General features: G+C 36.6%; 1 protein-coding gene across 1 annotated transcript in view; it reads left to right on the top strand.

Moving 5' to 3' along the window:
• Positions 1–5,890: 5,890 nt before the first annotated feature.
• The window catches only part of LOC110678717 (doublesex- and mab-3-related transcription factor 2), a 29,508-nt gene continuing 19,962 nt past the window's right edge, over positions 5,891–15,436 (top strand). The window contains exon 1 of the mRNA XM_021851975.1: positions 5,891–7,314. Within this exon, the coding sequence (XP_021707667.1) occupies positions 6,858–7,314 (457 nt within the window). The 5' untranslated portion in view covers positions 5,891–6,857. The remainder of the gene's footprint in view (positions 7,315–15,436) is intronic.

Genomic DNA, 15,436 nt, shown 5'->3' with positions numbered 1-15,436 from the left:
TCTCTCGACCTAGAGTGGAATTAAATGGTATAGTACTAAATTCGGTTTTTTCATCTACCATTCCTTTGTTGCTGCGTGTTGTTTGACAACTGATTCTCGGCAAATGATTGATTTTTAAACAGCTTTCGTAATTAGACTTGAAATGTCTCTAAGTCGACTTGAAACTCGACTAAGTCGAGTCTAGTACACGACACTGAAGACGGCCTTACAGATGAGGTCGAAATTCGCGTATCTGTCAAAGGATACAATTTCTAGTGGAATTAAATGGTATAGTACTAAATTCGGTTTTTTCATCTACTTATATGGTCATTGGTCAATCCAAACCCCTTAGAGGCCAAAATAAAGTAGAAATGATTCGCAAAAGAACAAATAGAGAGAATCGTCTTTCGCTTAAACTTTCTACAGCTTTACGATAACAGTTATATCATCAGGTGCGTTCCACTCGGGTTCAGATTGGGCTCCACTTCTGCATTTGGTCCCTTTGAACTGTAAAAGGTACCCAAGGTTGACAGATCCCAGTACACTTTTCATGGCATTCTAGATTTTGCTCTATTACCTTATGTGCCATAAAATTTTGAGCAACTGCAAGGATCATGGGGGTCTTTATTTCGTCTTTGGTTATATGATGGACATGAAATTGATATTTTAAAATAGTTTTTACCCACCCAAAAATGAGTTATTTTAGTTCCTCACCGATGTTGTTTTTTTCTCAAAATCTGTGTAATAGTTTCAGTTGGACAGTCTCGGTTTGCATTCGTATGCGCTCTAATGCGCTTCACTTTATAGATTTAAAAAGTAGCTACTTCTTGTATGGATAATAAAAAGAATCAAATTATTGCGCATTGAATTTTCCAATGAATAACCGAACTTACAATATTTAAAGTACCCATACAGTTTTTAACATTTAAAAAAAAAATAGAAATTTACGTTGCCAAGTAAGGGTCGTTCATGAGCCAAGTGGTCATTTCTTTTTGGATTTGATTTTCTGTCACAACCCCGGCCCCCTGAGGTCATTCCAACCCACGTTGGAACATTCCAACAATCACGTATTTTATTTTTGATCGGGTTATATTGGGTACAACGATTTACTCTATGTTAAACTCTTATATAATTTTGTAATTAAGATCTCATATATTGTTTGATACTCGTTTTTCTTTTTTATTTTAAGTTTTATTTTTATTTTAAGACATCAAGATATGGTGTTGAGATACCAAGATGATGTTTAGTAAACCCCCTCCCTCATTTTTTATCAAGATATCAATACACACTCAAATCTACATTATGTTGCAGTATATGGCTCTGTTATGTTATTTTTTACCGTATGAGCCTTAAGTATTAGTTTTTTTTTAAACGTTATAAGAAAAGATTAAGAGGTTTTGTGCCTCGAATATCGAAAGGAAATCACTCAAAGGTGTTTTTCCCTCCTTCAAAATTAAGTTTTAAAATAAATAAATAACCACGTGGTTTATGAACGACCTCCTATTAGCAAATCAATGATTTCTAAAATGATTGTCACGAATAATAATACTAAATATGGTGGCTAAACTGACAAATGCTTAAAAAACCTTAAGGAAAGCTGATTGCGATGCTGTACAGATTTATGGCTCACGTAGAGGAAATGTGTTCTGAGAAATTAAACCTGTATTTGATGAGATATTACCGTTTTAACAGGTCCGTCTCACTCGGGCTCAGATTGGGTACCACTTCTAGTACTGCATTTGGTCCCTCGATAGTACAAAAGGTACCCAAGTTTGATAGATCGCAGTACACTTTGAACGACATTCTAGATTACTTCATGAGCCATAAAATTTTGGGCAACTGCAAGGGAGTTGTGTTTGATCCTTCGACCTTGATGCTTGCTCCTGCGGGGGCCGGCGATGAGGGCAGGATCAAACATGTCGCGCGTCGGTCGAGTGAAAGTGAAAAAGTGGCGTGATCGCTTAGTTGTGTTTGATCCTTCGACCTTGACGTTTGCTCCTGCGGGGGCCGGCGATGAGGGCAGGATCAAACATGTCGCGCGTCGGTCGAGTGAAAGTGAAAAAGTGGCGTGATCGCTTAGTTGTGTTTGATCCTTCGACCTTGATGCTTGCTCCTGCGGGGGCCGGCGATGAGGACAGGATCAAACATGTCGCGCGTCGGTCGAGTGAAAGTGAAAAAGTGGCGTGATCGCTTAGTTGTGTTTGATCCTTCGACCTTGATGCTTGCTCCTGCGGGGGCCGGCGATGAGGGCAGGATCAAACATGTCGCGCATCGGTCGAGTAAAGTGAAAAAGTGCCGCGTTCGATAAGTTCTTTTTGATCTTTCGACGTTGACGCTTGCTCCTTGGCAGTGCGTCAAGAAAGCCCGAGCAGTCGTCAGTTGTTTTCCCTCTCGGGACGCGCGCCTATTTTCTCTGTGTGTTTTCATATAGCCGAGCAAACGAGTGAAGCTGAAAGTGGATTGTTGCTGCTCAAGGATGACGGATCAATTGGTGAGCTCGTTTCATGCTACTATATCTAATCTATAAAATATGTATGATTGCACCTTTAATAATTTTTAAACAAACTATGAAATGTTCGTCACTGTGAGTGTCGACATAAACTCTGATTCATAAATTATTTACGTCAAATTTTTTTTACTCAAAACACCTTTTTCCTTTTACTTTTATTTTTGTAATTAAAAAAAAACTTTGAATGGTTCGACACTACGAGTGTAGACTTGCGAAAGGTTCACTTTATTCAACAAACTTTGATAAGTTCGTCACCTCAAGTGTCGGCATAATTTTTCTCTACATAGATATTGTTCACACCAAATAGAAAATTTTATATTTACATATAAGCATATTTATAGCTCACAAATAATTATTTATCATGGTCTAATCACTTATCAAAGTGAATCCTGTGACCCAACGATCCTCCCCATTAACAAACATCCCTCCCAGTAACCTTTGTGGAGATGCAGAGGCAAACACGGTCTCCAAATAGCAAAGGTTACACACTAACATTCCTTCCCCCAATCCCACCTGACTGCAAGGACGTGGCCGGCGCCGTTATTGACCATGTATAAATAGAGGCACTGAATTATGCACACTGAAGAAGATTTTGGCCAATCCCAGCCGATCTTCTAGTTGATTCTTTGTGCATTTTCACTGACCTCGGTCAATCACGGAATAGCAACCATTGATATGTGTAGTCAGTCTAAGCTAAGCTAAGCTAAGCATAAAATTTTGGGCAACTGCAAGGGATATGGAGGTCTTTAATTTTTCTTTGGTTTTAATCTAACTCTGTGTGCTATCTAATATCTAATATCTGTGTGCTAGCCATAACTGTGGAGTGACTGTACTGTCAACTCTCCATTACCGTGATGAATCAAAACCCGGACGGGACCAATATCCGGACACTCCTGTGGAATTTCATTATTTTAATGCTAAATATTTTTCCGAACGTAAAAATATTTCTGCTAGGACAAATTTTAACTACCATTAACCATTTTAAAGTAAAATAACATCAAGTTAGCCTTGTAAAAAAATGTTAAAGACAAAAACAAAAGTCAGTTCCACTCGGACGCGCTTATTTCGAAAATTATCGGAAACTGAAGGAATTCTACACAATGTGCCACCGCAATTCGGCGATGAATAACGCGTTTGTTAAATTTCAATTTTGTGTAAACTCATTTTATTGTGATTTGTTTGAGCTTGCTGCTGGTTAAGTTGAAAAGTTTCGCGAATTTAATGAAAATTCATATGATTCTGTGTTAAAAGAAGACTGTCCGGGTTCTGGTATAAGTGGTTATGAACCCGGACACCGTGCTTGAGCATCGAATTCAAAAGGTTTCAACAACATATATGGCATTACAATTGTTGAAAAACATGGAAAACTATTTAAAAGTGATATAATTGTGATTTTGAACACTATTATCTACAAAAAGTGTAAATTGTGTGTGCTAATTATTGGGAATAAAGCGCACTTAATATTATCTTTTGAAGGCTTGTTAAAACAGTGTTTAAAGCTGTTCGAGACCCTGTAACAGATAAGCAAAATCATTTTTCACAAATCAATGATTTTGTGTAATTGTTAAATCAAGGTATGTTTGATTTTTTAGGGTTTAATGTGAAATATAGCTGTGGTTATTTAAATGTCAGGAATTTGATGCACCAATGTCCGGATTTTGATTCAAGTGTCCGGATTTGTGAACACGACATGACGCAGAATTATCATAATTTTCACTGGATTATCATAAAATTCATTGTAAATTTTATGTTCAGCAGCAAGTTCTAGCCTAACAGTTATCATTTTATAGTAATAAGTTATCAAATACCCGCTAACTATTTGCATACAGGCATTTGAATATCTGTATCACGTTAGGCGTCCGGGTATTGATGCAGCACGGTACTCGATATTCGGTATCTCCATATCGAGTAAGAGAACCATAGTAAAAGTTGGTTTTTATGGCTACCTCGATGGTCCCTTGAATCACAGTTGCACATCAGTTGGTACCTTCAATATCGAGTTATGGAGATTTGACTGTATATGGTTCTTAATCAGGCTAAAATGTGTACCACCTAAGGTATTTCAAATAATCCTTGGAGTTTAGGCCTATGATTATATATGCGTATATAGAGATCCAGTGGCGTACCCAGAGGGGTGGTTTTAGGGTTAAAACACCCCAGAGCCGAAAATTTTGGAACATATTGTGGCATGAAATCACAGGACACTTGAAAATGTTCGCTTCGTGTTACATTTTTACTCTCGCCATCTTTGAGGATTGATAATCCGAAGATGGGGGGCTGAATTACTGGCACAGTGAGGGATATTTTTCTGCATGATTTTTTCTCGATCTGAAGATTACTCAGAAACACGGGTAGTCACAGAATTACTAAATTGTAGTAATTTATGACTATTTTCTATCTGCCTCTCTTTCATTCTGCAGGGAATTTTATTCCTATTTGTCAATTCGCCTGGGTTGAAGCATCGCTAAGCTTCAACCCAGGCGAAATGACATTTAGTGTAGAAATTCACACCATAATGAAAGAGAGGCAGATAGAAAATAGTCATTAATGTATAAACTTTAGTAATTCTGTGACTATTTTTATTTCTGAGTGATAGTGGTGACTATTAACACTAGTATTTTGGTAGATGGTTTCCATATAACATCAATCAAGTTCTATTGAAAAAAAACATACATTTTCATATTTCATATATAATTACCTACCGATTCAATAGTTTTTTACGGAAATCCTGAATCATGTATTCTGAGTGATATCACAAATGATTTTTTGTGGGCTGAGGGCTCACTGATTTAGATTTAACGATCAAACCTTGTCAAAAGTTTGAAAATAACTTTTTTTCTAGCCTAGTTTCTAGTTATCGTTCAAAATAAACACTCTTCTAACTTTTTTCCTTCATATGTAATTAAATAAATTCAAAGTAATTAAACTTTGAATTTATTTGTGCTTATCCTGCGCGGCGTGTAAGGTGAGAAGTGGCGAATGAGGTGACAATTGTCGCATTGCTCCCATTTGATTAACATTAGTCGTCTCACGTCACTCGAGGTGAGAGCGACTCGTCTCGACTCACACGCCGCGCATAATCATATGAAAAATCATAAAAAATACATTTTTTCATTACCCTTGTGCGGCGATATTTTTAAATAGTCGTGTTTGTTAAGTATTCTTCTTCCTTCCTTCTTGGCATTACGTCCCCACTGGGACAGAGCCTGCTTCTCAGCTTAGTGTTTTTGTATGAGCACTTCCACAGTTATTAACTGAGAGCTTTATTTTGCCAAAGTTGCCATTTTCGCATTCGTATATCGAGTGGCATGTACGATGATACCCTATGCCCTGGGATGTCAAGGAAATTTGCATTACGAAAAGATCCTGGAGCGACCGGGAATCGAACCCAGACACCTTCAGCATGGCTTTTCTTTGTAGCCGCGGACTCTAACCACTTGGTTAAGGAAGGTCAAGTATTGTTATTTATGTATTTAGAACAAACGAACCAGTACAAGAGCATTTTGATTACCTATTTGTAAGAAATTTATTGAAATATTTTTATATGGGAAAATGAGGCGGTTAGTTATCAAAGTCTTTTATCGTAACTTACCGAAATTTTTAATGGGTGTTTGTAGATGATCGATGATTTACTCTTTTGGTAATAGGACCCTATTTTTTGGAGACTAAGTGTTGCAAGTTACCCTGCATACAAACATTTTTATAAATAGTTGTTATAACTAAAAATGATTATGGACTTTGACACTAGTTTGTTCAGCAGGCCAATTGATGATGGTTCACTGCGTGGTATTTATTTCTTTTATACTTTTTTAGTTTAACATAGAACATTGATTGTTTCACTTAGGTCGAACTTTAATACAGGCATTCGGAATGAAATATTTGAATTATTTTTTTGTAATTATGGAACTTATCTGTTTGATAAAACGTCTGTATTAAAATTGCATGGAAAAAACTAAAATTGTCCTTATCATATTTTTAGAATACTAAAATCTATCTTCCTAACCACCGGCCAAATATACAAAAACATTCAAGTTATAAATGAAAAAGCGTTTTCCCTTCTGTGTTTTCTATACTGATGCACCACGCCGAAAAGGCGCCACGATCTTTAAACAGATTGGGAACCTCTGCTATGCTGTGGGATGCTTGGCGCTTTCACCATGAACTGCACCAATTCATCGCCACGCGTTTTCAATAATCCTCATATCGTCTTACCGCGCGGTTGTGTTTCCGTTTCAAGCGAAGAAGCATTCAAGATTTTGGCATGGTCTTATAACTGTTTTAAAACCAATAATTGATCTATAAAATTACAATAAAACCATTAGTGTTAAAAGGGCAGTTCTATAAGCTAATCCACTTTCCCCATTGTACAATGATGGATCGTCTTGGACGCGAGGTGGACTTCGGAGATCACGACGACGACGTTTGCACACCGGAACCATCTTCGTCCTGTTCGACGTCGATGCCAACGGGGACAATCCGGCAGCACCTGCGAACGCCCAAATGTGCCCGCTGTCGGAACCATGGGGTAATTTCGTGTCTTCGGGGACATAAAAAGTTGTGCCGTTGGAGAGAATGCTGTTGTCAGAGTTGTTTGCTGGTGGTGCAGCGCCAAAGGATTATGGCCGCACAGGTGGCCCTGAGGAGACAACAGCAGCAGACTGTGATGGGTGGGGGAGTTAATGGGGGACTGGGAAGTGAATCGACGACAGTTTCAAGTGGCGGGAAAGTGTTGAACATGGAAGAACTGATCATACAGAAGCAGATCTATAGTCAGCAACTAAAAGGGGTGCAGCGGTCCAAGATGGCGAGCAGGAATATGATTTACGGTGAGTTACATATATCATAATCAGTCCTGATCAGTAGTGTAACTTTAATTAAAAAAAAAAACTAGGATAGATAAGCAATTATAAAAGTTTAGAGACCGGCCATTTCTTTTTCACAAAACTCACAACACACGGGTTCTATTGAAACACGTTTCATACTGTCAAACAAACCAACAAACTGAGTCTCGAAATTTGATTTTTTCTTAACAGCCTACTTCGATTCAAAAGCCATTTACTTCGCCTTTCACTTATTTGAATCTATTCAATGTTCTTTCTTTTTCTTTTATATTATCTTTTGCTCTTCTAATAATTCCTACAATGAGATTGACAGCATATTATTATACAGCCATTCCATGAAAAACCGATCTAGTGGGTCACCGAATTCCGTGAAAATTTGCTATTTTGTTCCTAATCCAAAATAAGGATACACGTGTTTTTGAATTTTTTTATTAGGGTGACCAGGTCCGTCACACTCGGGCTCAGATTGGGTATCACTTCTAGTACTGCATTTGGTCCCTCGGTAGTGCAAAAGGTACCCAAGTTTGACAGATCGCAGTACACTTTGAACGGCATTCTAGATTACCTTATGAGCCATAAAATTTTGGGCAACTGCAAGGGACATGGAGGTCTTTAATTTGTCTTTGGTGACCATTTCCAAAATCGCGATTTTGCAAAATTTTTATTTAAAAAAAATATAACTTTTGAACCGTTTGACCAATTTTCAATCATTTTGGACGAAATGAAAGCTAAAGATTTGGACAGAAAGAATATGAGTGTTGCAATACGCGATTCCGCACTTATGGTGGGTAGTGTATATATTTAAAACAGAAACTTGTTCGGTGCTATTTTGACCACTCTTGTTTGGGATTCAAATAAGACTTAGAAATTGTAATAAAAATCGAAAAACATAAAAAAATTATCATCTTTGAAAATACCATTCGAGCACTTCGCCGTTTAGTCGATCGAAGTTGTCAAATAATACTTTTAAAATTACGATTCTGTTTTTGCACGTACAAAAAAAGTTTCAATACAATTTTTTCCGCCAAAACTTTGTTTTTGCATGAAACGTCGAGAAATTGTGTTACTTTTTTTTGCACGGTTTTTGAATTTTTGAACTGAAAACTTTTTTTGGCGCGGTACGCATTCCCCGTGCAAAAACAGAATCGGGTGTAGGCCAGAACAAATCTAAAATCTCCAATTATCATATGCTAAAAAATCACGTTTTGTCACATAAACCTGTCAAATCCAAATGTGTTAAACAATAATCGCGTCATAATTTTTCGTTTGTTTTCATTTGATCCATCTGTAATTTTTTAAATGGTATTAGTAAGAAAAAGTTTGCCGTTGCATTGATGTTGTAATGCGGAAATCTCAGATTTTTGACTACAGCTCATATGATCTCCAGCCTTTCAAAATATTTAAGTTGAGAAAAATCAAAATTGTGTTCAAGCTATTAAAAATTTTCAGAGCACTGAGAAAAATTTTCACTTTGTTGCAACTTAATATCATTTGGCTTGATTTTGTTTAAAATCAAAGTTAATTGGTATATATTTCCGTTTGTCAAAATTTACCATAAGGTATATTTAAATAAAGTTGAAGAAAATTTGCAGTATGAAATATATTGTCATTCTAGGCCTACTTGCCCCATGTTCTTAGTTACCCTTATGGACTGCAAGGAAAGTATGCATGAACCATAGTACAGTGGGATTTCGTTTTTGGCACTAAAAATAATGTAAACCTTGTTTTATTTATTCTTTACTTCAGGCTTTTTGGTAAATTTGGTGGGAGAGTGACAAAAGTAAAATTTCATTATTTCCGGCCTTATTAGGAAAAAATAGCAATACAGTGAAACCTCGATTAGTCGATATTGAAGGGACCATCGACTCATGGAAATATCGAGTTATGGAACAGCAATTCTTTGGAAAGCTGCTTCTAGGGACCATCATAGTAACCATGAAATTATGTTTTTAGTATGGTTCCATGAGTCGATATCGAGTCATGGAACATCGACTCATGGAGGTATCACTGAATATTATTTGTGTTTCATAAGGCCGAAAAAAAATCACAGAATTAACCATAGAGGAGACGAAAAAAAATATTCCTCTTTTTTTAGAATTTGTTGTGTTGAACTATTCTATAACTTCTATTCTCAATGAAAAGCCATCAAATTCGCATGAAATATTTTATCTATTCAGTTCCTCATGTAAACCTTATTGATGTTTGATTTGTTTATGAATGATGAATGATTCACCATACAAAAATATTTTCAATCATGGTAATATCCCTTGAAAATGGCTCACACCCTGCATACTAGAATTTCCGGCGATGAAACATTTTCAAATTCACGGAAAGGTTACTGTGATAACATATCTATCGAATGGTAGGTGGATTGATGGTATTTTTTTCCTTATCGTTATTGATCGGAATGACTCATTATTAGTTGGTATCATCATTTACTGATGGAACATTTTCAAAGCTTGAATGTTGCTTCTCTGTCTTATATCCATAAGCTAATAAAAATTAAGATTTTTGCGAAAATTGCGTTAACTTTATGCGTAAATTTGTCAAGTTTGCGAAACAATGATTTCAATAGTTAAGGATTACACTACCGAAGATTCATGTCTCGCATAAGTTCTACAATCGATATGATCGAGGAAAATACTGTTCTCACTAAAAATAGCATGGCCAAAAATGATTCCGTTGTCAAAACCTTCATAAGTACGTTCTGTTAGGCAACATTAACGAATTACTGTTAAGAATGTAGAATTCCCTTAAGAAATTGCCTAACTTTAGGCGTGTTCAGCGGTTCGAAGTGTTTTTAATTTTAAAATAACTCATAAAGTAAATGACTTGTAAGAGTTTGGCCTTCATATTCGGATTTAGAGGCCATGACTCAAGTAAGTAACAACATTTTCAATATTATCGAACGTTGTTTATATGGGTGATCAATGTTACCCCATATCAGCTAAAGCATAAAACTTTTTTTTAAACATGCTCAAATCTTTCAAAAAACAAAATATGGTATACGGTCACGAGCTATGGGTGGCAGTATTTATTTTAAACATATAAAACTCGCCTTTAATCGACTATTTCTTTACGAAAAAAGCGTTTTTATGAAAAGTGCTTGAACAAACAATATTGCAAATGGTCTAAGTTTTTCAAAAATGGTTTGACATTTTGTAAACGTATATATTTATATTAGTATAGAATCACATTCTAATAACTCTTACATAGTATTCATCTGGATCGGTTTGTCTTAAGTTCGTTGAAAATTAATGGAGCTTTGAAGCTACTATGGGAGAGAGAGGGTTAAATAATTTTATGTAAAATGCAAATGTTGCAAGTTTTATATTTTTAAAACAAATACTAACACCCATTGCTGTACTTTGTTTTCTGGAAATTTCTAAAGCCAAATATGAAGACTTCTTATAAATCATTTACTTCTTGATTTATTTTGAATTTGAATTTAAACCGCGGAATATTCCTCATTTCCTAAGGGAATTCTGCGTTCTTCATAAAGGCAATTCTGTGGCATCCGTGTGAAAATTTTGACAACGGAATCATTTTTAGTAAAAATCTAATTTTCCTTGCTTATATCACTTCAAGAACTCACGTGGGACATGAATCTTTGGTAGTGTCATCCATAATCATGGAATTCATGGTTTCAGAAAGGCGGCATCCACAAATTATGTAACGCTCTAGGGGGAGGGGGGGAGTAGGCTCAAGCGTTACGGTTCATACTAAAATTTAAAAATTTTCATACAAAAAGCGTTACGGAGGGGGGGAGGGGGTCAAAAATTTCCAATTTTAGCGTTACGTAATAAATGGACGCTGTCAAAGTTGATAAAAAAACCCAACCCGTGAACAAAACCCAATTTTTACAATAACTTCATTTTTATTACTTCAGGAATATAAGAAAATCAACTTCATGAACTCATGCATTGAATATATTTTGAGCTTCTTACTAGGGGAAACATTCCGACCCTGCTGATCAATGTTATCCCGTTTTACGATATTAAGATTCTCAGCTTCAAACTGCCTTGAAGCTTTCATAAATTTTATTTGAATTTTGTACTTTTTTCAAGCCTTTTAGATATAATTGATTCAAAAAATTTCAAAACATAGTATCTCACCGCTCCTTGTTTTGAGAAATAGATTTAGTTTGGCATATTTTTTATTTCAATTTGAGTATATTCAAATGTTTGAGAATTAGGGAGGTCTGTAGCCTTGAGGTTACGCTTTCGCTTCATAAGCGGAAGGTCATGGGTTCGATTCCCACCCCTCCACAAAAAAACCCGTCCAGCCACCAGAAGACGCCTCACGGAGGACCGTGCTTTGGGGAGCACATCCATCCTCCGTCAGTATCAGATGGTGACTGAGACAAACTGACCCTCTTCGCAGGCAGCATGCCTCTAACGACTCGATTGGACTAACAGCAGAGCTCTCTCCTACCTGCTCGGTGTGAGAGTAAAAGAGTAGGAGAGAGTGAAAAGTCGATGTAAATATAAGTAAGTTGAAAATAGATCTGTATCGGTAAAGAAGCTACAGATCAACTGATTCCGGCACAGTAGTGGCCACAAGCACAGAGTGCCTATAAAACAAATTTTTCTATTTGAAACTAAAATTTTGTTTTTGAAACAACGCAATGTTATTTTTTGAATCAAAGATTATTTTATTGGTTTAAATAGTAAAGCCATTTGCATTATTTGACATTTCTATTTGTTTAAAACTTCGAAAATTTTTATTATTTTTCTAAAAAATAACATTTTAACGAAAAAAAAACGTTACTACATCACATATTTCCGCATGTATAACATGTTAAAGTGATTGGCTCAAATTGTCTTATTTAGCATTCAGATTGCTGATGACTACACCTGAAACAAATATGTGTTTCATTATTTATATGGTTTAATGGAACACAAATAGACGGAATTACCTTCACAATCCTTCTTCAAATTTGTTTCCATTCACAATATTTGTGGGTGGACTATAACTAAGAAAGATTTTAATAAAATATGTAAACAAAATCGAGAAACAATGAACAAACTTACTTCTATATACCCGGTATGTTAGGCTTATTGAACACGTTTTCACTTCACAAAAAAAAAACAATGGCGTGCCACATTTTCAATATTTTGCATTGAGCAAAACTGAACATTTGGAACAACAAGAATTATCATTGACATGAATGGCTGTTACATTCAAAGTGATGTAGATTATTGTTGATTTAAAAAAAATCAAAATTATTTCAACTCAGTACATCCAGTTGTATTGAATTGCATTTTTTTTTTTTTTTGAAACAACAAACAATATCATTATTTTGAATAGCTGATAATTCTTTGCGTGTATGAGTTATTTACTTCATTATATTCCAATAGTTTTACTTACGGTCCAGTACACATATTTTATCACAAAAAAATCTTGTTCTTTGCTTTCGATGTACGAACTTTTGTGTTTACGCCATATTTTACATACAAAGGTATCGATCGTGATAATTATATTGAACTAGTGGTCCCGGCAAACTTCGTCTTGCTATCAAGTAGGCTGTTGAAAAACGCTGTGGATTGGCCCATACAAAATGACAGTTCCGTTCACGCTCGTTCCAGACTTTCCTGTTGAAAATCCGGGTTTTTTCTTATGCACACAAACACGTCGGAACCCTTGACGAACAGAACCGAAAAATAATCATTCAAATCCTTTTACCCGTTCGGAAGCCATTTCGTGACATACAAACACCATTCCATTTTCATTTATATAGATTTGTTTACCGGTATATCGGTCTGATTTTGCTCAAAGTAAGGAGCAAGGAGAAGAAAGCAATGAAAACTAGATGGATAGGTACCGTAAGGGAACGGCGAGAGAAATTGGATTAGATGCTGAAGAGGGCATACCATATGAAACAGTATAACTTGAAACGTCCGTATTATTCCTCATTATCAATTACATTAGAATTACAGCATGTTTTATGAATTTTCTGCAACAATCCACCATTAAAAACAGAAAAGTGAAGGCAAAGTCGTAACCCATTATTGCATTATGTCTTAAAATCTCCACATCTTTTGATCTCATTGGTTACAAGTTAACTTTAAAGTGCTAAAACAAATATTTTATGTGATGAACCAAAATTTGTGGGGGCCCCTAAAATGCTCTGACTATAAGTGTTATATCTTGTCTCGCGTCGCGTTTCGTGAATGACACCTAGAATAACTTTTAATTTAAAATACTGTGTTCGGTTAATTAGGAACTAGGTGACAATAGTGCACAAACGTCAAATAAAAATTTAACTGGCCTCACGGGTGAGCTACTAAATGTTAGAATTGATCGCTGTTCCGCCGAATGGTGATTACAATCCAATATGATGTAATTGAGCACTTCCATGATCCACTTTGGCATGGGGGTTTTCCTCGGCCGAATTGCCTGAAACCTTGCAATAAGAAGCACTTCAATACGACACGTGTTGTGGCCAAATATGAGCTCAGTAACTTTCAAAACATCCCACTGCCGAAGTGAATCAAAAGTGCCAAGAATAGGGACCGCCTCCTATTACGTCAGTGACCTATCTATCATGGAAAATATCTTTCCGGTAGGTCAATGTACGTGTGGTAGGTAACGGCTTACATGCTTTATCGGGCCGTGTAATTACATTATAGTGAGAATGGTGCTGTATAACCGATTTCCTGCATTTCAGATTATTATTGAAATTTGCAAACTTCTTCCAGTTTCAGCAAGTCAATCAGAATAATTTTCTCTCATTCTAACTAATCTTCCCATCCGGTGATTCGGTGCAAATCCGAAACCACGCCGTATGGCTAATATCACACTGTGGCATCAATGTATATCGAAAGCGCATCGCCTCCAGCGAGAAACAAAATAATCAGATTGATTTTTATTGGCCCCGAGGGCCTCAATCATCCGCGTATTCTGATTCTCGCTTTGATGGCCATTTCCCCAAAATAAGAAAACCACTAATTAAAATGAAACAAATGTTTCCATACCGTCGCCCATCGATGGAGGAAGCAACTGGAGATGGACGGATTCTTGATGAATTCGGCGCCCAAGCAGAGAATGGGAAAGAGCGGCCGAGTTAGATATCAAATGTTACACTTTTATTAGCGCCGCAAAACGGGAAAACAACAAATTGAAATGATTTCTCGCGTTGATCCCCCGCATTCTGGTCCAAAAACAATACAATTTCCTCTATCACTGGGTGTTTGAATTGAGGCGGAAAATCTCAATCATAATGTTTACAAACAGTTTTGATTTCAGCCTTTTGATGTTCGTCGGAGAGAAAACTAGGCCAAAAGTTAGAATATTCGAATCAAAAAGACGTTACTTGTGAAATAGTATTCTAGGCTATGCCACGCCAATCCAAACGTATCACAATCGACGTCTAGTTCCGAAGAATAACGGGCCAAGTAACAATTTGAGTTTTATAAATTACTTCCAGGGTGCTATAAAGCAACGCTCATAAAACAATGGTCTTCATAGCATCCGCCAAAACGTATAGAAAAATTTTCTCATTTCACAGTTAATTGTCTCAATTAGTTCGAGATCTTTAGGCGCATCCGCCGCGCCACTCTGTCTGGCGGGTTCAGCGTCGCGTAAAATTTCCTGGTTTATCACCCGTGCAACCACCATCATCCAGGGCTAAGAGCGATCCTGAAATCCGATCGCCGATCCTGCAGCGGAAAATGTAAATTTTCATAGTTTCCAGTTACTACAGCCGGTTGTCCTAGAATAACACACATTCATTCATATGGGCTGGGCTCGGAAGACAGAGGAATGCCGAAATGATTTGGGTGCATGTGGTGCATCTTCGTTCGGCAGCAGAAGCTAGAGAGTAATAGTTTTGAATTTTGCTGGATGCGCATACAGGGAAATTTGATATGATCCATATGTCGGTCACGGAGTCGCTGCAAACGGTTTATGACTGTATCCTTTTTGGCTTTTGCCGCTGAAGGAATGACTTTTACGAGGTGCCAAACTGTCTGGTTCAATCGGACGACTTTCACTCTGTAGGGTTTCTTTCGATTTTATTGGTTTAACGAAAAATGTTTGTCATCCTGATTTTATCTTATAGCTGAAGGTTTCAAAACATTTAGCATTCAAATCCACACCACGAATT

Source organism: Aedes aegypti, chromosome 1, assembly GCF_002204515.2.
Source record: "Aedes aegypti strain LVP_AGWG chromosome 1, AaegL5.0 Primary Assembly, whole genome shotgun sequence".
NCBI lineage: Eukaryota > Metazoa > Arthropoda > Insecta > Diptera > Culicidae > Aedes > Aedes aegypti.
The sequence above is the reverse complement of the archived record's forward strand: the minus strand, read 5'-3'. Positions and strand labels throughout refer to the sequence as shown.